The sequence below is a fragment of the Zootermopsis nevadensis genome, unplaced genomic scaffold (genome assembly GCF_977971745.1).
Source record: "Zootermopsis nevadensis isolate Lab colony 2312 unplaced genomic scaffold, Znev_1.0 Znev_ptg000016l, whole genome shotgun sequence".
Lineage (NCBI taxonomy): Eukaryota > Metazoa > Arthropoda > Insecta > Blattodea > Termopsidae > Zootermopsis > Zootermopsis nevadensis.
In genome coordinates, this window is record NW_028259148.1 from 6,412,135 (window position 1) to 6,435,219 (window position 23,085).

Here is a 23,085-nt window from a genome sequence, read left to right on the forward strand (position 1 = left end):
TGTCCAGTCACAAAATTCTCAGAATATTTCAGTTAAAATTCAAGCCAAACCATTAAATCACACAGTGCTGTGACCAATGATAAATCATGGCATTGCAAGGTAACTGAATTGAGGTTCCCAACAAATTACCTGAGTTCTGCGCGAAGAATTCCATGTCCAATAATGAAGTGCAACTTTTCAAGGTTTGAGGTTGGCCGAGATTCAAGCCATGTCTGGTAGCTGTCCGCAGTGTACTCATCATCTTGCAGTCTCCGCCGTACATCTTCTCCCAGCTTGTTCTTACGTTTCAGAGTCAGAGACACTAACTTGTGCCTGATTGAGCGAGGCTTCTGCTTCAGGAATGATTCCTGTATAAAATATATGTTCTGTTTGGAAATGAGCTCTAAAACCATAGACGAAATGTGCAAACTGTAGTAATGTGGGTGGTGGCAAACAAAAATAAATGTACTTACCGTTCACAATAAAAATGTTGACTAAGTATTCCTCTACTATGTTTGTGAAATCTGCATGTTGATTTCAACTAATATTTATCATGTACTTCAGGACACACTAATTTTTGGACTTCGTTATATGTAAATTTTTTACATACATATGAAGTTTTCTAAATGTACAAATTAAATTGTGAGATAATGGTACTAAAAAAATTGTGTACTCACTGGGTCCAGACCCATCATCTGTGCTTCCTGAAACTCTTTACTACGAATGAAGTTTCTTCCAAGTGTTGCTGTTACTTTGGACATGACGGATGTGTTATCTCGGTCCATGGTGTGGTATCGAGGCTCTGGGAGATCACCTGTGAACCTCAAGATGGTAATCCACAATGCTTGTGCAGCCTGCAAGGTGAAATCACAATTTACAAAACAGTTTACAGTTTGATTTTATTTCAGGCTACATGAAGTCTCAATAATCTGGCACATTTTTTTAAATAATAATTGTTCTTTGTCCAAAATATTGAACAATCTAACAATTCTGACACAAAGATCAGACAAGCTATTTTATTCCAGATATTATGAAAGTTATAAAAACTCATAAGCAGGCTTTATAGCTCCAAAAAAGCACTTTTAAATCCTCAGGCCAATACTAAAGATATTATGATCTGGTCCAATATCAGACTGCATCAGAAAATTTTACCACGATGGCTAAGCAAAATATACATAGAATTGGAGCCTCAGTTTGGCATTAAATGTCATGCTGATTCCAACAAGTGTATACTCAAAATAAATCAGGTATGGTTGTGCAAAAATGAACTCAAAGTGATTAAGGATGGAGAACTCTTACCAACTGATCTCCCTGTGTGTGGAGTGGCAGCAATGGATGTTTCAGTGGTTTTCTGGAATACTGATGGGTGATATTTCCTTGGAAATACGTTGCTGCAAATTTCTGGAACTTGAATTCAGACAAATCCTCCTCATCTTCAGGAACTGTCTGCATGGGACTGATGATTTCCTGTGGGTCAGGCTTTGGGACAGGCAGATCCTGTGCCAAATTAAAATGTCATGAAATCAGTATATAAAATATAGGAGTGTGGTGGGGGAATGTGATTCATTCTGCAACAAGCTGAGTTGGCTGTTGAAATGGAGCATTCCAAATTGGCACATAAGACAAAATGGAATGTCCGATAATCAAAGGTCAAATAATCAGGACTCTACTGTATCTGGGCATAATGGTTCTTCTACATTCACCATCAAATGGAAAGTAAAAGCCAATTTTATGCAGCAGTCATTTTGTTATTCCACAGAGAAAGGTATATTTAGCAATCATGTTTATGTAAACTGCCCAAGCAGTATGATACATACCATGAAGACCGACGTCTCCCTAGCTGGAGCAGGAGCCTCACTGCTAGAGTCAGGCAAGAAGTCAAACATGGCCTCCACCAATTTGCTGTCATCCACTGGTTCATCCTGTTTCTTAGCTGCATCATTAATAAGATTTTTCTTTATTTCCATGCGTCGGCGTTCCTCTATCTCCAGTTCTATCTCCTTGCGCTCTAATTCCATCATGCGTTCCTGCAAGAAAATTATGTATGTACTACAGTGAAAGATGTCATGAGGTACACACCAGTCAACGCGACAAAATATCAAAGTACGCAGAAGCCAATACTGTTTACACACCACAGTGATATATTAATATAAGAAATGTAAAAAAGTGTCACTTTCATTCTAAGTATAGACACATATTCCAGCCAATCCACTACATGTGCATTTAGTAATTTAGTAATTTATTTTGCCAATACATATTATGTTTTATGAGAATTTAGGGATAAGAAATAGGAACTGTGACTCCTGAGCGTACACTTATGACAAGTTTAAACTAATACATATTATCTTTAGAGACTTGTACTGAAAAGGATGATACAATGTTAACAATTAGACAGCATCCACTCAATCACGCTACTCACTGCCTGCCCTACATAAAGACTCACTCAATATCATACCCACCTTCAAAATTGTAATGTTTTCCAAAACAGTGGTTAAAATCTAATATTTTACATGGCTCTAAACCAAAAGCCTAAATTATACAATGCAAATGATATTTAGCAAAATTCACCAGATGTAATAAAAATGTTACAGCACAAAATAATATAGTAAACTGCAACAGAGGTTTACCCTGTAATTCTGTTCTGCAATTTCTTTCGCTCTCTTGTTGCCTGCTTCTTTCAATTCTCGTTCCTCCTTTTTCTTTAACCTCAGAGCTTCTATGTGATGCCTATAATCAAACTGAAAAAAAAGGAACATTAGATTTCTGGACAATTTCAGAAACGCAAGAAAGCACAAATCCTTCATTTATCTGATGATATAATTACCTTAAGCTTCTTATACCTTCTCTGGGCTATCATGCGACGTGCATGGGCTTGAATCTTAATAATGGCCCACATCTTCTGTCGATACATCCTGCGTACGAGATAACCACGAGCACGAGCCTATAAAATACAAAAGTTTCTATACAAACACACAAATACAAATCTGAACAGATTACAATTAAATAAATCTGTTATCAATCACAACCTTATGTCCTATAATGATACATTCACAGAACAATGTCACGATAATAAATAATTTCCAAGAAATTTACTCTGAGTAGCTTTAACCTTTGTTTGATGTATGTGAAAATAAAGTATGGCTTATAAGGTCCTCTGGAAAAAAAGTAAGGGGTTTTTATCAAAGCAAGTTTCCCTCCTTCTCTGCTTCTTTTCTGCATGCTCTCATTTCCATATTCAAGTTCCTGTGACCAAATAATGGCTACAAAGTTCAAAATATTTTCATTTTCACTACAGAAGACTTATATCCTGAAATTTCACAAATGCAGCCATGAAGACAATAAATAAAACACTTTTTAAGCGCTTTCTCTGATATATAATATAAATATCTAACTAACCAATATCTTTTTTTTTTGTATCTCATTTAAATTTTATGGTCATAAAAATAAACATATCATTCGTACATACTGTTACCTTTTACATAACATCAGACGGAGTCTCAACTAACCTGAAGTCCAACAATATGACCTCGTAAATGTCTGAAACGATGAGAGAGAACTCTGGAGCGAATCAGAGCTTGCAATCTCATGTAACCAACTCGCATCCTCTGATATCGCTGTCGCTGTGCATAACCCTGCCAATACTTCTGGATAATCAATGCTGCAGCTTTCATTCTCAAAAACCTGCAGGGATCACATATATTTTGTTTATTACATTGAACTTGGACTTGGCACAAATAGTATAGATTTCTAGAGCTGCACAACAACAAAAACAAAAAGTAACTCATTATTATGGTACAGTTCTACATTAATTTAGTTTTAAAAATGGGGAATGTAATGTATCTGAATAAATGTAGTATATTTTCATGTTTCCTTGTTAGGAAATTCTAATTTTAACTATAAAACTGTGAGATATTCGGATTTGTTCTAATGAAATTTCACTGTACAGACAATCATAACTTTCTCTATTACTTTTAAAATTATACTAAATGGGCAAAAACAAAATAAAATAAAAATTTAACCAAGTGGAAATAAAATAAATTAAACTCTCTTTCCAGCTATATAAATAATGAATTTGACTTATATACAATCACTTTCATAAAACATGTTACCTTCTCCTGTAAACCCATCCACGAATTGAACGCTGTAAGATGAGTATCTTACGAGTAAGTACACGATCTCGTTCCTGCTCCAAAAACAAATCATGGGCATCCTTGAGGAAAACTTTAGTGTGGCCCAGTTGGTAGTCAGACCGCCCAAGAACAGCTTGACAAATCCTTGCTGTGGCAGATCGGCAGTCAGTCTGCATATAAGTAAAGACACTAAAATCCTACTATAATAAATATCAATATAACAACAACATTTCAGTATAACAAAAGTATTGGCCATACTCTAACACAATGCAATAAATTCTTGCAGAAAAAATATTTCACAGTAAATACCATTAAAAAAATTAGTTTAACAACTTTATTTAATTGTTATTTAGAATGTGTTAATTCTTATGCAATAATCAAGAATCTAATCACAAAAGTGGCACTCAGATAAACAAACAGTTCATTTGTTAGTGGGTGGTGTGACGTAAAATGGTAAACAAACATCTGGCTCCTGGCTGTCCTTCAATGACATATTACCAAAAGAAAAGGTTGTTACCTGCAGTTAATACTTAAATTTCAATAAATATTTTATAATCATAACTGGATGGTGCTTTAATAAATTTATTTACTGGTCAGCAATACTAAGTTACACAACAAAAAACAACTCCAATCCCATGTATGTCCAAATATTCTCCACAGCCCTCTTCTCATGAACACCTTCAATGCTCCTTGCACCTCAGCAAAAATTAAAATTATACTTCCATATATTATAAACTTTGTTTCTGAAACACAGTTTTCCTATGGCAGACATTCCGAACAAAGTCCCCAAATATACTGTTGTGTAAAGATTTGATGGGAAATTTATACGTACAGCCAATTTGATATGACTCAATTAATCACCTTATGTGATGGAGGAATGCCTGGAATGAGGAACCGGTACCTCTCCACAAACTCCATAAAACCGTGTCGAATGGGATATCCTGCACGCCGAATTCGGATTGTTTCCATCATGCCAGAATAGCGGAGTTGACGACAGCACAGTCCTCGATCAAACATCTGTGAAAAATATAAAGTACTCATTGCAGCAAAAACCTCAAATCCTACATTTTAAATCTACTTAAAATGCCATACAATGAATTATATTCAATACAGATATTTACCACAAAACCCATCATGTACTGACCATTGGCTTCTTGAACTCATTGGGTTTGATACACCGAATGAAAAAAGGCTGACAACTGCTCAAAGTTTTCATAAGCGAGTCTAGAGACTTCTTGAATTGAGTAGACAATGTTGGAGCCCGTTTCCTCGTCTCTGAACCCATTCCAATGTCTTCGGCAAATAACAGCTGAAGAAATTTGTTTGTTGAGATGTGGATCAATTGCAGTAGATCAGCACTAAAAGTGTCTCGATTCTTCTCAAGAAACCCTGAGAAGTTAAACAGTGCACATGAACAGTAAAATGAGAGAATATAACCATGGTGGGAGTAATATTTTCCAGTAGACAAGAATAGCTAGTAACATTTATGGTATTTTGTTTTACTTGATTCCTGGACCAACTTGAGTGCTGGCCTCAAGAATGTACCGAAGGTTGAATTTCTAGACTGATTCTCACGTACAGAAATGGTAACAAAAAATGACAAGTATGTTTAAAAATTTTAAGACTCCAGACTATCTATTCTGTGCAAATATATATCAGCCACTTAAAATACTTCCTACTTCCATGTATTTTTCCTTTATAAACACAGTCTCTTACTGTTTTGATCTAGAACTTGAAAATTACAAAACAGAAGCATGACCTCTGTGAAACTCACCTCGTGTGTCATAAAACACAACACCAGCAAAATGGTTGAGTCCAAATGATGTATTTATATCTGATTTTGGTTTCAAATAATTTCTGTGGCTTCCATGGGTTTTGTGTAGTTTGGCTAACATTGTCTGATCTGTACCCTGAAAGTAAAATGGTATAGAAATACATATTAACATAAGATTTAACACATCAAAGTGTTCAAATTATCTCTGAAAAGGTCCATAAAATAAAGACACAATGATCAAGTTGCGTCTGTCAATGTGTCTACCCATTCATCAACATGTTCCTTCTCTGAAAGCACTTGATAAATATATATAGAACTTCATATTGGGGACTGGGGTCCAAAGTGAAAGTTGACACGCAACGGTTAATTCTGATGCGTACTGGTCATTTATAAGAACTGCTTTACAAAGCTGAAATTTCTAATAATAAATCTGGAACTATAAACATAAATAAATGGATTACCTTCATTATCCCTGTTGAAGTCAACAATCTTCCAATTAGTAGCTTCATATGTTCTGATCCTACTTTTCCTGTAACCTGCATTTTATCTAACAACATTACTAAAACAAATATATGTTAACAAACCTTAGGGAATTTTGATTCCTCATCTATGAGGGCCATGATGTTCAGCTGTTTGATAGCTATGAGATCAAGTGCATCTTGATTGTCAACAAACTCAATGTGCTGCCAGTTGATGCCCTCAAGATTGTATTCTTCCTGTTCCAGTTTGAAGATATGCTGCACAAAAAACTGCTGCAGATTCTCATTAGCATAATTAATGCAGAACTGCTCAAAGCTGCAACAAAAAGCAAAATTTCATATTTCTTTCTTAATTAAATAAAATAAAAATTAGTTTATGCTTTTATGCATGAGCCTTTAAGTTTAAGAAAAAGACCAAATCACTGAATAAGTTACACATTACAAAGGAAGTCCTAGGACAAGCAAGTTAGCCAGGATGTTGTCAATGTAAAGAACCTCTAAACACAGCAATGTTACAAGATTATTTACAAGCAATGTGGCTGAGAGAAAATAGAAAAAGTTGCCATGTACCAATAATGTGAAAAATTTATTTTATGGAAATTTTATATTTTCATGGCAGTGGTTCTCTTTGAGTGGTTCATACTGCATTATTATAAATATCAACCTGTTGGTGTTAAAATTTTCAAATCCAAAAATGTCCAGTACTCCAATAGCACTCCTTGCACTTCCTTTTGGTCGATAAATTGCATTGTTGATCTTATTAACAATAAGAACAAAGAGTCGGCCATATATTCCTTTCACAAAAGCATCTCTCACATCGACAGACTGCTCTCGTGACAGCGTGGACACCTGCAGCAGAAAACACTGGCATAAGTAAAAGCACAAAAACTAGATGACATAAGTCTGAAAGAAATATCTGCAATGTTCACAATCACATACAAAAATTTTATCATGAACATATTGCCTTTAAAAACATTTCGTTGTAAGTACTGCAAACCATACCAAAAGCTTCAGGAGCTCCAGTCATTGGACTGCAAACATTTGAAATGATAGCAATCTTCTTGAATATTGCATCCTGCAGTAAGACAGATATTGGCCAACATTTCATAGGAGCTTACTGCCTCCATCATCATTGTGGTGACTGCTGCACATGCAACATAAAGTAGCCTCCACACAATGGTTTATTAAGTGAGATTTGAGTTTCTTATGAAGACAAGAATGAAGATGGCTGTTTTCTGGAGTGCTACGCCATGCAATCTGATGGATATTGACCAGCTTTTCAGAGGAAGCTGCTGCCTCCTTCATCAAGGTAAGAAGTCAATTCAAATCTCACCATTAAGGAACATGTCCATTAATTTATATTTCTGTAACAACTCACAGAAACACAGTAAAGAAAGAAGCAGAAAAAGTAATGAAAAAAGAGAGACCTATTAACTGGAATACAGTGCAAGTGAAATATGAACACAAAGATATCACCTACAATTATTGGTGCAACTGAAAGCTTATTACAATTATTTTGAAAGTATTTTGGATGTCATTCTTGGTCAACACTCCAGCATGAAACTAAAATAGATGACTACTCTGGGAATACCACCCATCTTAAGGAAGATCGTAATGCAGAACTTCATTAACTTCAAAGAAGCTATTATATAGTGAGCCTCAAGGTTTGATCCTAACTCATAAACAGATAACCTAAAAATAAAACAAAATAAAATAAATAATGATAACGCTTAACTTACAACTGTTTCTCCACTAGCAAAGATGGTCTTCCTTGTCAGGGCATCAATGAGTGGTTGCTTTGGTACACCAAGAAGACTTGCTACTCTTTGCACATTGCTGTGATCAGGAATCTCTGTTGCATCCAAATTATCTATTGAAACATCAATACTTATTACTCAGTAGATTAAAAACATAAGAGAAGATTAGAACAACACTACACCTTAAAATTATTTAAAGATATGTAAGTACACACATGTAAGTTTCATTTTGCATTTTAGTAACATGTACATTTGGCTTCACATACTGCAAGATGGTTACAGTACTACAATCAGCAAAGCCATACACACCACAAAGAAATTTCAAACATATTTTGAAATGGACCAAAAGAGTATAAACATTTATATATAGGAAAACATGTCACTGCACGTTAGACTTAGAGATAAATGAAGGATAACATTAAAATGCATATTCAAGAATAAGCTATTAATGTATGGACTGGATTTAACTAGATCATGATAGGGTATAGTGGCTGTCTCTTGCTAACACTGCAATGAAACTTTATATATATAATAGTTTTGAAAACTTAAATGATAAACACAAATCAATCATGGTATTTGCCATGACATAACACCAAAAATTTACCTATCACTGCTGCCTTATATTTGATGTTTCCTGTATGAAGCAATGCTGCAAGGAGTCTCAGAATTTCCCATATTTCCTGGTCTGAAAACAGCAAGACCTTCATGGCAGAGCGAATGTCTGCAAACTCTGCTGCATCATCTCTTCCCTCACACGTGATGCTGCCCCCCTGTCACAGAGTTGCATGAATAAAATAGTAATCCACCTAAATTTACCCAATATCTTCACAATATCAACATTATATATTTTAATACATGTCTTAATATTGCATTTATGTCTGCCATGAATTTTTCCCCCACGACATTAGATCAGAAAAATTATTTTATTCTAACAAAAGAACTTTCATGACCAAATTATTTTCAATCAAAGCAGAACATTTATAAAATTTCTTTATAAAGTAAAGTAAATGTCAAAACACTTCCATGGCTAAAAAGCCAGATTCATACCAAACACACCAACACAGAACTGACTGCTTGACTCCAGACTTCTGTAAAACACAGACTCTGCCAGATCTATCACAAGTGTCACCCACCATAGCATCATTCTTTTTCCCTCTCTCAGTCTCTACCAGATATGCCACTCAGAACTTACTTTCAATTTTTTCTACAGCGTATAAACTGTGATAAGCGTTAGCTATTATATTAGGAGTCGATTACACTGGCCAAGTCTGATCATTTTAGCACAGCAATTACACATTACTTGATAACAGAAAAAATCACAACAGTATGTTCATATCACATTCAATCTTGTCATACATGAATTCCACTGAACAGAAGATTAGTTTTGTAAATAAACACAATCTGACATTTTTATTCTTGATAAAATCTGTGACATTACAGCAGATTTTCTTTCTATTTTGGAAATAATATTATTAGACAAGTAATCTACAAATAACCTGTTTGAAATTTACTGTCTTATCATGCAGCATCTTTGTTATCAAAATGTTAAGAGCTCTAATCAAAAGTCATTAAACCTTTCATCAGCAGTGTGTCACAGTCTGTGTGCAGTACGGCTGGCCGCCACGTGTAACAGTAGCATACTGCTAAACCATTAACTAAATAGATTAGATAAAAGTTCAGATGGCAGCCCAAAAGTATAGGGATTTATATCCTTGTTCTCAAATGATAAACACAACACAATAATTAATATTTTGGTGGTAAATATCCTGTCCAGTTGAGCGACTATCAGTTTCTGAAGGATTCTGCTACATGGAGCTAATTAAATTGGAATACAACAAAATTCATCATCACTATCTTCATTCGACGATTCTGAATTCATAAGAATGTCATCATTGTTTTCTGTAGTAAAATTCTCAGATACACATTAGACAAAAACAGGAATACTGAAACACATAAGAAACTTCTGATCGAAAATATATTTGAAGTGAATGCTATTTAGACAGAATTGGTAAAGCCAGGTACCTGAAAATAGTCCAACATTATAAATTTACTGGGTGAAGGGTAAAAGTAAGATGAAGAAGACAATGGAAAGAGAATTTTGAGGTCAGTACAGGTTTTAAAATATCCATTCTATAAAACTAGGATGACTTCACTTACCCCTGTGAGATACCTGTATTGAGATGCATCCCCCAACTCCAGCTTCCTCTTTTCCTCATTTGATAAACCGGCCAGGATGCAATAGAAGATGTGGTAATTGCGCTCATCGGCACTTTGTGACACAATACGAGACTTCTCCAGCAAATACTGTTCAATCTTGGCACCTTCTATTACGCCTTGGTGATTAAAGTGAATATCAATGTATTTGCCAAATCTCGAAGAATTGTCATTGCGGATGGTCTTGGCATTTCCAAATGCTAAAAATAAAAACAGAATCACAAATATGATTTTCAGGATCATTACAATCAATTTAAGAGAATAAAGAAATGTTTTCCTTGCTCTGTATATTTTCACCTAAGAAAGACACACTAATTACGGAGAACAGGAAATTGCAAAATGAGTACTCTGACTTAGCTCTTATTGTATTGTTATGGTAGTTAAGATAAAGACACCACAATGCGAGTCATGCAGCTTAGATGTTAAAAAAATGCATATAAACTTTTGGTGAGGAAATAAAACTGGAGATATGGCTTATTTTAAGATTATACCTTCTAGAATTGGGTTTGCTTCCAAAATCTGTTGTTCAATCCAAGAATGTTTTCCGCTGATAGCTGCTAAGTACTGCAAAATTAGCTTCGTGCTTTCAGTTTTTCCTGCACCACTCTCGCCACTGCAATCAGAAAGGATACTGATCACGACCACCTTACTGTTGGTGGTGAAATGGCAATACATGACAATTTTCACCAATAATGAACTACTCCTTATAAACAGTGCTATGAAACTTTATTACGAAAATCCACACTGTAATTAATTTCCATCTTAGATACTTACTTTTATAATCCCTACCTCAACCACAGTAAATTTAACATAGCTTAGCACATCTGAAACCTTTGCATTTCACCTTTAAAATAATTTTCACATATCATATTAACATAATAATAATAATCCGTGGCGTAACAGCCCTCTGAGAGCCAAAGCCAACTAGCTGGCTGCTGGCCTCATGTTCACATGCCTAAGCAGAGGTGAACGATCATCCAACAAGATACAGGGTGACGTGTGGTCAGCACGACGAACCCCCAGCCATTGCTAGTTTTCATGACCGGATTACGCTACCCATTGTAGCTCCCCAATTTCTTCACGATGCTGGGTTGGCACCGGTCCCACACACCAGTCGAAAATCTCATGAGAAATTTCTTTCCCCGAGACTCGAACCAGCGCGCATTCCATATCACAGGTCCGAAGCGTGACTCATATTAACATAATACCTTTAAAACTTTAAAAACCTTTAACAATTTTGTGAGAAACTGTACTTATACCTTAACCTTCAATGACTGTGTATTACCGCTTACATGCAATTCAAATGACCTTACCTGGTCATGTGATGCAGTAAAATACCAATAAATTGTTCATCATATAGTTGAAGTTAGACCAGCAGCCCCTTAATTCAGCAACCTAAATTTATTACCCCCACTTAGTGGTACCTTCACCTTGTCGTGGTGGTGGGGCTAGAGTACCTCACTGATACCAAGAGCTATGCTGGCGGTAGCTTAGCCACTGGTAGGGCCTCCCTAGCCAGAATGGTTGAGGAGGAGAGGTCAGACTAAGACAGGTACCCTGGTCCTCCAGGTTGGGGGTTGGTCGCAAGGCTAACAACCTTGCACTATAAAAAGGAGGATGTTTCAAAACCTCAATCAAAGCCTCCGACAGATGGACCTAACAGAGGACTGAATGGAAGAGGAGAATTGAGGAGGCCATGACTGAATACGGACCAGAGAGCCATAGAAGGAGAAGAAATTTATTACACCCATATGATAAAGATCAAGTATGTGCATGGAAATACTTACAATTGCTAGAAGAATAAAGTTTCACTGCACTATGTTTATAAACTTCATTCAGCACTTTATTAATGATCGTTCATCTTCCTCCACAATTTGTATTAGAATACAAATGGCTGATTACAAATGTGACATTAATAAACTGACGAGGTACGGAGCAAGTGTCGGTCATGGAAACTAGCAATGGCTGGGGGTTCGTTGTGCTGACCGCACGTCACCCTGTATCTGGTTGGATGATCGTTCACCTCCACTTAGGCCGGCAGCCAGCTAGTCGGCTTTGGCTCTCAGAGGGTTGTTACGCCACAGATTATTATTATGGAGCATGTGGCACATTTGGCCACTTCTAAACAAAGCAAACCACTCAGAAATCTTCAAACAGTATATAGATTATAATTCCCAAACACATTAAAGGTTTCCACGTGTAACACAAAACTGAATATATAAGTACAATAATTTATTTACCGTCTATACACAAACTTAAAAATGTTGTTAAAATTACTTAAAATTACAACATTTTTTCATTAGATACTAGATCTTGTTACATTTTATATTGACGACATGTTTCGATGTGTATTACACCATCATCAGGTCTATCAATTTTAAAAACTGTTTTAAAAACTGTTGCACATCTTGCTTTGCTTATATTGATTTGTTTGATTTTTAAGTCTCTTCCTTTAAATGTTGTGCTTGGATGTTTTATATCTGTAAAATTAATTTTCAAATCATGATTTTGGATATTGACATAGGAAATATAATAATTCACAAATTTAAAGAGTTATTACCGTAATATAACGTAATACAATGTAAAAGAATCATAATAAATAGTAGTAAAAGGTAGTAAAACATACCGGGTTGTAAGTGATGTGCTGTGTGTCTGATATTATGGGACGGTAGATTGCAACTGAGCTGTGTGTGTCGCGTGTGGCTATATATATATATATGATTCTTTTACATTGTATTACGTTATATTACGGTAATAACTCTTTAAATTTGTGAATTATTATATTTCCTATGTCAATATCCAAAATCATGATTTGAAAATTAATTTTACAGATATAAAACATCCAAGCACAACATTTAAAGGAAGAGACTTAAAAATCAAACAAATCAATATAAGCAAAGCAAGATGTGCAACAGTTTTTAAAACAGTTTTTAAAATTGATAGACCTGATGATGGTGTAATACACATCGAAACATGTCGTCAATATAAAATGTAACAAGATCTAGTATCTAATGAAAAAATGTTGTAATTTTAAGTAATTTTAACAACATTTTTAAGTTTGTGTATAGATGGTAAATAAATTATTGTATTAATAAACACAAACATGACGCAATTAAGATATAAATGAATATATAAGTGTTAATTTAAATCAGACTTTTTTACATCATAAAGTTAGAATTATGTATACATAAGATAAAATAAATAATTTGACATGTCTTTCCATTTAAAATTTGTGTCACTAACACCACTGCCCACTTCTTATCATACACACAACCAAGTGCAGAGTGAAAGGCCTACGAGTTATCCCGCGAGTCTAACTTAAAATGCGTTTCTCAGTTTGATTAACACAGAAGGGAACAAAGGGTTAGATTTCTTTTCAATTTGAATGTTCCTAATGAATTAAAAAAACACATTTTATTTTAAAGTGGGAGACAGGGTTGTATAAGGGGCCAAGAAGCTCATGGATTGGGTCGCACATAAAACAAGACAGCGCCAACCCGCTCACAAAGAATAATTCATATTTTTCATACTTGAATAGGCGCTTACTTACCTTATAACTATGCATTGATCTTGCCCATAGCGTTTCATGTGTGTGTAACTGTTGTCACCAATCGCAAAAATGTGAGGTGGTAGCTCTCCAATTTTTCTGTCTTTATATAGTTTTATTTGCTCTGCTGTGTAGATTGGTAAAATTTGGTAGGGATTTACAGCCACAAGAATTGAACCGGTGTATGTCTGAAATAAATACAGTATGCACAAAATTAACAAATAATCGGAGCAGATATCCTTCATCATATTACACTTACACATTAACCTGAAACCAAATACTTTATTTGTGACATGTAAAAACAATAATTAAGATATAAAAAGAAGTAATTCAAAATTTTATCATCTGCTGATAGCATCCTTAAATACAACATGATTAATAAATAATAATTAATTCACATTGTGAGGAGGTAACTTTGACGCTTTGCAGTCATTTATCAAACGATACTCCAGACACTGGATTGAAGTGGTTAATTAAACAATATATTAAAACAGTATTTTTTATGCGTCTTTTCCCCTTTCTGTGAGCTCTGCTTTTAGTCATAAATCCTTTTTGTTCTCACTGCTTCAGAGACATGTCACCTTATCTTAACCAAACATAATGTGATTGTGTTAATTAAAATGTTTTCACTTACGTAGATAAGGTTTTCATTGTAACGAATTAATAGATTTCGAAGAATGCCAGCCTCGTGGAGGTCTCCAAGGGATATCATGTCTTCCACCCCTTGCACGGAGGTGGCATGCATTGCTTTGATGCGTCTCTCTGGTGTGAGCCATTGCTCCTGTAGGACAGTTCAACAGATCAAATAATTCACAAAAAAATACTAAACAGTGAAAGAAAATCTCTCCATATAAACGCATTAAAATAAACAATCACAAACAAACAAACTCTGCAAACACAAATATCTCCATCATTATGATCAAATCATAAAAAAAATCGGTACTTGTGGGTTATCGGGACGCATCGCTTTAAAAATAGGTTAGGTTAGGTTAGGTTAGTTGTCATTTATTGAAATAAAATATAATAACTTTCAAGTATATATGTCATTTATCCACACACATTAACCTAACCTAACCTAACCTATTTTTAAAGCGATGCGTCCCGATAACTCAAAAGTACCAAAAATTCTTTCAAGCAGTACTTTATTTCATAAAATTACAAAATAACCACACAAATATCTTTCAAAACATCAATACCACACAGAACAATTCACTCAACTGATATTTACAGCTTAACTTACTACTCGAAAATCTATTCCAAAAACATTCTTTTTATAATCATTACTAACTTTTCCATCATCGTCTTTGACTTGAATACGCCGTCCTTCAGCTGACACAACGCGTGCTCCAATAGCCACATCAAATTCACGGCCAGATACAGGTTCAATCCAAATGTAATCTCCCTGAAACATATTAGGCATACATTTTTTAAATTTATTAGAAATGGTACTGCTTGTCTGGGTCCAAACACAGCAAGCTGATAATAATTCCTTACAGTAAAGATTTCTTCACTATCCCTTATTAATCACGTAAAGAAGCAAAATTTTCAGAGTATCTGGTTTGAATACTGCGATACTCGGAACGACTCGTTCTTCAAGTGCCTGAGCACTGCGGGTCCCAACTTTTCGTTGGCTCGATCTATAGACATTCAGTAGGACTCCTTGGATGAGTGATCGGCCCGTCGCAAGGCCTCTACCTGTACACAGGACAGCACAACACAGAAAAACGCGGACAAACATCCATGGCCACACCCACGGTCCCAGCGACCAAGCGGCACAAGGCCCACGCCTCAGACCGCGCGGCCACTGCGGACCCCTGGTTTGAATTAGTATGACAAATCAAGGATGAGACAGGCGATACTGACCCTTGTAACAATAACCATAGCTCACAGAATTCAGGCAGTGTTTGGGTGTGAGAAGCACTCTGACCTCACCTGAAAAACAAGAAAACATCTTCTTGAACAATCCTTACACATTCTACAGACTCGTATTTAAACAAAACGTTTGCAGCCACTGTGAGAATTCCTGTTAACAGAATGAGGACAAAAACTAAACAACTGTGTGAAATTTAAACTCAATTTATCTTTTACCAAGTAAAGTCCTAGTGATATTTACACCTTATAACTTATACATTATAAATTTCCTTCTTCTCTCAACGTAACTTATTATACGATGAAAAAAGTAAAGGTGACCCACTGTACGCCATGTAGAAATTTAGGGGGAGAGTATTATCGTTCCTACTCATTCTTAACCTCGGCGCTAGGTGGCGGTGAGTGATTAACAATGAAATCAAATTAAAAAATTTTAGCTTCTGTTGTCTCCCAGCATTTTAGATGCAATTAATTGTTTAAGCAACACGCAGAATTACTTCCTCTGCTATTGTACGTGGTTCTTCGTCTTTGTTATCAATTAAGAACACTTCATAAGATACAAACATGGCATTTCTTTATCACAGCCCATTGCTATTTCTCCATTTTAACGTCGACCCGGATTTTAACCATTGGGGTTTATTATGATGGCCGTCTTTTATGCACCACGTCAATGTAACAACCGGAATCTACCGGTAGGAGATGCAGCTAAATCAATTACAATGGCAACCCCCCACTCCCAACCAGTAAATGACTTTTTGTTTAATGTAATTCAAATGTCCAGCAAAAGCCCAGCATATGGGTCCTTAGTAAGCGCAAGGCCAATGCAAAAGATACGTATCTTTTCTCAAAATCTTCGAAAAGACGGGTTATTAAAAAAATGTAAACAAATGAAATCTCTTTCCGAAACACGATGGAAATACAGACTGGACAGTGTCAAATCTGTAAGATTTCATAATCTTATGTTAATTTATGCTGCGTAGTTTCAACTATTAAATATTTTCTAACATTTTTAGAGTTTTAAAATATCAAATACGTCGCAGTGCAAGAAGGTGACGCTGATAATAACCAGATACAGGCAGAAATGCATTTGTCGATGTAATTTGACAACTAATATGAATACAATTTAAGCACGATCTGAGGTTTTCACGGCGGTGTGTCCGAAGATGGAAGCAGCAAGGATCTCTGAAACGTTGATAAACTTCTATCATACTACACAGAATACAGCCATCGTTAATGTAAATAAAAGTTTGTTGGTATATCCAAAGAAAATATAAAATTTCGGTTAACTTGCATGATATTTGTGAAGTCATTGGAATATTTGCGGCGATGATTTGGCAACCGTGACTGACTGTGAATCACTTTTAAATTAAACAACTCTCGAATTGTACTGTCATAGATCATGTGATACGAAGTTGCATCTCGTGTTAATGGAATAAGTCAACTTTGGAGGAAATCTGAAACCTATTCACGTAACAATGTCGTACTTCTTCAACAACTCTACTTGGTTTGAACAATATTATTCAATTAGGTTCGTAAACTTGCAAGTATGTATTATATTCCAGCGGAATTTTTAAAAAAAAAAACTCGCAGAAAAAGGGGTTGATTACAGGCTGCTGATGAACTTATAATAAATCCAAAATTTAGTTTCAGAGTAGCATATTTCAAAATAATGGTTTTTGAAATTTAAACTAAATGTTCACACTGAAATCCAGTCTCGAAAACCGAAGGGCAAGAATTTCGGTCTTTTTTTTAGAAGTATCAACCCTAAAAAGGGTAAAAAGAAACGCTTTTATGAAAAGATTTTAAAAAAAGTTTAGTCTTTTCGTGCAGACTGTCACGTTGACAGTTACGGACTACAAGAACAGTTACTGCATCAACCAAAATGATCTCTTCAAGGCTGGAAGCGACTGAGGCCTGCCTCCGAAAGGCCACGGACGGCTCACAAGTTCCTGTCCGGATCGAACAATCTCCCAACTGAGATCGAACGTTGTTTCTGCGACAAATGCTCAGTGAATTCCTCTTGAAAACCGCCGTCATAGGCCCAAATAGTTTCCTGAGCTCTTCAGGCTTCTGAAAGTGGAAGTGATGTCAGTTTTCAAATTCTTGCGGTCTCTTCGCGTGTTAAATTATGAAACATATCACCTGTGTCAGACTCTGAGGCTGTGCAACAATTTTAATGTCATAGCAACATTTACAAGACGTGACTAATGGACAGAAATTGATCAATACCCTGTATAATAATTATATTAACTTACAGCTCCGGCCAGCCTTATTATATAGATTGGATCATTTTAAAGTTGGTGTCATTTTATATTTTCAGAAGTATTTATTTATATACACTAAATTCTTAAAAAAAACTCTCAATTATAGTACACGGCATACCATTAAAAATGCCCTTTCCATGAGATGCATCCGAACTTTCAAAGTAACACGGACATTTAATTGTTTTACAGAAGAACGCGCAATTTTTCTGTCTAATGACATACAAATTCTGTTTTTAGAGATGACCTTTTTGGACTTCACATTACCGTTACGAAATTTTCTGTCTTCTGATGAAGCTAAGATAAGTAGGCCACGTCTGAATGTAGAGCTTACGTCTACGCTTCAGAACTCGACAACTGCGCCCGGAACTGTCCATCAGATCATCGCTGATACTTGGCTTAGCGGAACACGAGAGCGAATCTGAAGTTTCAAAGCACACACCTGACTTGAAGAATGCTTAAAGAGATTACTATTCTGCATTGCGTTGTGTGATCAGTTTGATACGCATTTCAGAAAAATCCAAAATCAATTTCTTCGCGCAAGAAGATTCTATGCAACACAAAATTCATCCTAGCTCTATACGAGCAGCATCTCAGAAGTTTCAACACATGCTACAAGCACAACGAAACAATATAAACGGTATTTCACAACACTTCCCTCTAGCCCCAGCTCAAAGCAGTCACCATCAAGGTCGACCGACACACTTCTCCCACCCGTAGGCCCGTCAAACGCAGGGCAATCATCGTCTTCGGCCAGAAGACGTAATGAAGCTGATTGGTGGCTTCTGCCGATTAATCTCTTTCACTCGAGAAAATAGAAAGCTAAAACTTGTCCGTTGATGCCAGCAAAGCCTCCGGACATGAAAAGTAGCTCTGAACATACGGACCAAGCGGCCGCAGACTTGGTCCAACATCGAGGGAATTTACAGTAGTGACGGAGCACCGCGTGCAGCCTGAAGCTTGGGGGACTTCTGCGAACACTTTCGGGTTCCAGAGGACAAGGAAGATTTCTTAATATTGTTCTTCAAGTGTCTCACTCATGACACTCCACAGCCCCAGGCAGTTTTTCAAACAAAGAATTTGATAGTTGGCTTCTCCACTCATCGGAACACCTGAGACTAATTTACACTTGTTCTAGGTATTTCAATTACAACAATAGACAATGCCTAAGGAAAATATCCCCATGACAATACTCCACTGTTACAAACCTGAAAGAAGCGTGCAATTAGATGTGCTTTTACCGATACTTGTTAAATCCTTGAGAATTCGTTCCGAGGACTAAATCTCAAAGAGTGACTTCAAGGTTAAAATTTTCCTGGGCTACCTCCATTTCACAAATCAAAGTAATCCTGGGTGCATATAACATTTAGCGATAAAGAAACTTTTACTAAAGAAATAACAATAGAAAATTATGCACCGAATACTACCCCCCCCCCAATTTGTCTCGGTGTTCATTCACTGCAAACACAAATCTGTTACTGCTAAAGCCAAATCAACGGGTATATTACACTTGCAGTGGCGTATTCTTTCCTTACATTTATGGAATCAACTTGCGTTCCATTTAAAACTAAACCTTGTCACAACAATATTTGTATACTTTGGTGACATAAACATTACAAGACACACGAACTGTTTCAGTTTTTATTAATTAGGAAGAACTTACGTCCACCACCCTTCTCGAAGCCAAGTACCACCCGCAATGTTGTTAGGAGTCGGTGAAGTTTTTCTACGGTTAATCAGCTGTCAGCAGTGAAAATCTCATGACGTGGCAGAAAACGTAACTGTGTCCATGAACTTCAGTGTCCCGCATTACTCGGAACCCACCTAACAGCAAGCGGCTTTAATTGTCTGCGTTGTGATCGACTCCTCCTCGTAGTTTGTTCGCTGCTGTTGCGGCAGGTTCTACATTACAATTAGAATAACAGCAAGGCAAATGGACGAGGGATGCGAAATGGTAAATGCCGATTTATCTCGTCGGTGTCTGATAGGATGCGGCAAGATGAAAGGAGACAAGTGTAGTCTTCACTTTATCGGCAAACCTCAGTATGCTACACTTCCAGGCTTATATTGTTACAAAATGACTTGTTTACTTTAACTGAACACTATCAATCAGAGATTTCGTATTTCATAACGATACTTCAGTTGACCTGTAAAATTCCAGGTGTACAAATTCATAGCCTCGAAGTGCGCAATGTGAACATCTGATTGGTTCTGATGTAACCTCTTACCCTCCTCCACCCACGGGTTTCTAACTCTTGAACACAGTTTTTTCCCAAAAATGTCTGCAAACTATTCCATAAAAGTTTTCATTTTAATTTTAAAAGATTCTCGTCATTTTTAAATTTGTCAGATTTCCAAAACATTTGTATTTGTGTTCTCTTTATATTGGTTAGTTACGTAGTTAATGTTTAATTTTAAATTGTTTAAAGCACGAAAGTGTTAACAAATGCCTTTTCATTGCAACCATGATTGTTCTTGGCCCCTGCATCCTTTGGTTTGATATTAATAGAAAATTATTGAGATACGAGTACATTTTTCTTCGTTCCTAAATGTTGCAGCACTCATTCGATAGCCTATGATCCTTGCATTAATAACTATTTTCTGTTCATGTTCTATTGTCTGAACGTTGTAGCGTTATAGATTAATCAAGGTTTAATGTTAAAAAGTACTTTCAATATAGACATCCAGTATTACAAATCTTATATTGTTATATTTAGGTAATATAAGTTGATAAAACAACAGTACAATACGTTGGTCAGCAGATAATCAAAAGTCTCATTAATTACCGCTGTTGTTAGTTAAATAAAAATGTTTGAATGACCCATGTTATTACTGTAAATTGTACAAAAAAAAATCCCTCCGACAAAAGTTGGATCTTTTCTGAAGATATTACGTAGAATAGTTTCAGAGCCCTACAAGCCAGTATGTCCGCCATGCTGTTAATATCGACTGTATGAGAATAAGAAGTACGATCTTAGGGTGACTTCTAATAGCACAGCGTTCTTACCACATGTGAGAGCAGCTGAAAGGGGGACACACAGAGACCCCGGTGAACTCATAAGCTTACACGTTTTCCCTTTAAGAAGGAAAAGTAGGCTAACAAAAGTCATATAGTCACACACAAAAAAATTTAGGTGGACAGTCGACCACAAAACAGTTGCAGAAGGTGACCTCTTCCCATTAAATGAAATCTACAAATAAAAGCAATTCGTTCAGATGGGACACTGTTAAGTATAAATATTTTATGTTAAAATAACTGTTCGTGGTTCACTGCCAGCCTACCAAAGGCACCTGTAAAAGAAATATATGTACGTTTCAAATTAGCAGTTTCCCATTTCCCCGAAACCGGTCGGAGCGAAGAACCAACCTACTTTACTAGGCCCTTAATAAAGCTAAGTTACGTTCCATTCTCGCTTTCTTCATTAACGATGCCCTGCGAAGGAGACGTAATTACACGACCGTGGTCAGATTTTTCGTATATCAAATGTCGCTGACATCAGGATGCTTATTTTGTGTTCGAAATGCTCGAGTTAAATGTAATTTCCTCTTGACATAAGTCCTTCTTACCAAACACCGAAGACTGATTACATTTACAATGATTAAGAATGTGCGGATTTAATCAAACTGACTTAAACCACTAATGCATTTACAACAGACAATAAATGGGGCTCATTTTACTTTTCGTGTGTCAACAGTCATAAAAGTAAGCCGACCAAAGATTACGGCCCAAATGGAGTGGAGTTTTGTTACAGGCTGCAGATATGAGATGAGGCAATCAATTACGACAATAAAGTTTCAGCCAAGTAGGTCCACAGCGCTAATCTATACGTACTGTCCAAAAGGTAAACATACGGTAAAAAATGTTTGTTTTAATTCATCAGACACAATAGAATAAAGACATTTTCTCGACAAATTACGATGTGGGAAATGGAACAAACCTTTACACTGCAGTATGAGAGACTTCATTTGATTTGCACGGAACAAGTGAAAGAAATGTAATGTACCGGATGATTTGGGACCATTTCCTTTCTTATACACAAAGCAATGGCAGTGATGTGTTGCAGCGACGAGATAAATTATTAGGCATATTTTTTATGAACACGCACTTGATTACCCTGCAATTAATATCAAGAACCGGACACTTTTCTTATCTTTAAAGGAAAATTAGGAGAAGATTTTAGGTGTTTCATTTCTTCTCCGAATTTCAGTTTTGAAGATAAAAATCTTGTAAATATTGTTTCAAACGCCATTATCATAAAGCAACCAATGTCTTACTTTTATAACTTAGGCACGCACAATACTTATTTTCATACCAAACTCCATTTTATCTGGTAATTTAATTTCGCATATATTTTGAGCGCCCTGCAAAAAATAATAAATATAATTATGCTGTTTGATATTTGCATATACAACACCATTTGAGTGCATTACTGATTCTAACAAGTTACAACATTTTACTAGATTTTAAACAGGTCTATGTACGATAGTTGATAACTTAAATTTGATTAAGAATGGTACTAGCTTCATAAGTTATATACGGGATACACCAAAGAGACGTAAACACACATTCAATCAATGAAATAAAGACATTTAATAAACTAAACCATTTCATACGTCAGCAATAGCACTTAGTGAATTAGAGAATCTAGGTAGGTGTTCAAAATGACCACCGTCAGCTTCGTGGCACGGATGACAGCGGTGGGCAACTGACTGACAAGCGGCCACCAAAATTTCTGTCTGTACAATAAAAAACATGTAATTATTTGTATAACGTTTCTGTTATACGTGACTCTGTAGTGATTTTTGAACATTTCAACAAAATTTACATATTAGCATATGCTTTCTTGCTCTTGGGTCAAAAGTGAAAACTATTCTTTGCCCAAAGGAAGAAATATTTTGTACAGTCGTCATCTAAGATATTAACAGATTGTCAACAATTTATTCTCCGCCTGTCACCGGGATTTTACAATCCATTTCTAGTGAAACCATTGTCTTGCTGTACAATATTTATTCTTATATATGACAGAGTCGTTAGATAAATCAGGACTATGCAAGTAAACATCAACGAAGAAGCA

At 35.9% G+C, this 23,085-nt stretch overlaps 1 protein-coding gene across 1 annotated transcript in view; it reads right to left on the bottom strand.

Moving 5' to 3' along the window:
• Nucleotides 1-23,085, bottom strand: part of ck (unconventional myosin-VIIa ck) — a 46,580-nt gene that overhangs the window by 17,277 nt on the left and 6,218 nt on the right. The window contains exons 2-22 of the mRNA XM_022079698.2: nucleotides 15,744-15,812; nucleotides 15,169-15,282; nucleotides 14,515-14,661; nucleotides 13,884-14,068; nucleotides 10,825-10,946; nucleotides 10,277-10,533; nucleotides 8,724-8,889; nucleotides 8,102-8,232; nucleotides 7,027-7,211; nucleotides 6,468-6,678; nucleotides 5,884-6,019; nucleotides 5,254-5,498; nucleotides 4,971-5,126; nucleotides 4,089-4,279; nucleotides 3,486-3,660; nucleotides 2,804-2,920; nucleotides 2,607-2,717; nucleotides 1,797-2,006; nucleotides 1,279-1,476; nucleotides 657-833; nucleotides 130-347 (exon numbers count right to left, since the gene is read on the bottom strand). Coding sequence (XP_021935390.1) covers nucleotides 130-347; nucleotides 657-833; nucleotides 1,279-1,476; nucleotides 1,797-2,006; nucleotides 2,607-2,717; nucleotides 2,804-2,920; nucleotides 3,486-3,660; nucleotides 4,089-4,279; nucleotides 4,971-5,126; nucleotides 5,254-5,498; nucleotides 5,884-6,019; nucleotides 6,468-6,678; nucleotides 7,027-7,211; nucleotides 8,102-8,232; nucleotides 8,724-8,889; nucleotides 10,277-10,533; nucleotides 10,825-10,946; nucleotides 13,884-14,068; nucleotides 14,515-14,661; nucleotides 15,169-15,282; nucleotides 15,744-15,761 — 3,470 coding nt within the window. The 5' untranslated portion in view covers nucleotides 15,762-15,812. The remainder of the gene's footprint in view (nucleotides 1-129; nucleotides 348-656; nucleotides 834-1,278; nucleotides 1,477-1,796; nucleotides 2,007-2,606; nucleotides 2,718-2,803; nucleotides 2,921-3,485; nucleotides 3,661-4,088; nucleotides 4,280-4,970; nucleotides 5,127-5,253; nucleotides 5,499-5,883; nucleotides 6,020-6,467; nucleotides 6,679-7,026; nucleotides 7,212-8,101; nucleotides 8,233-8,723; nucleotides 8,890-10,276; nucleotides 10,534-10,824; nucleotides 10,947-13,883; nucleotides 14,069-14,514; nucleotides 14,662-15,168; nucleotides 15,283-15,743; nucleotides 15,813-23,085) is intronic.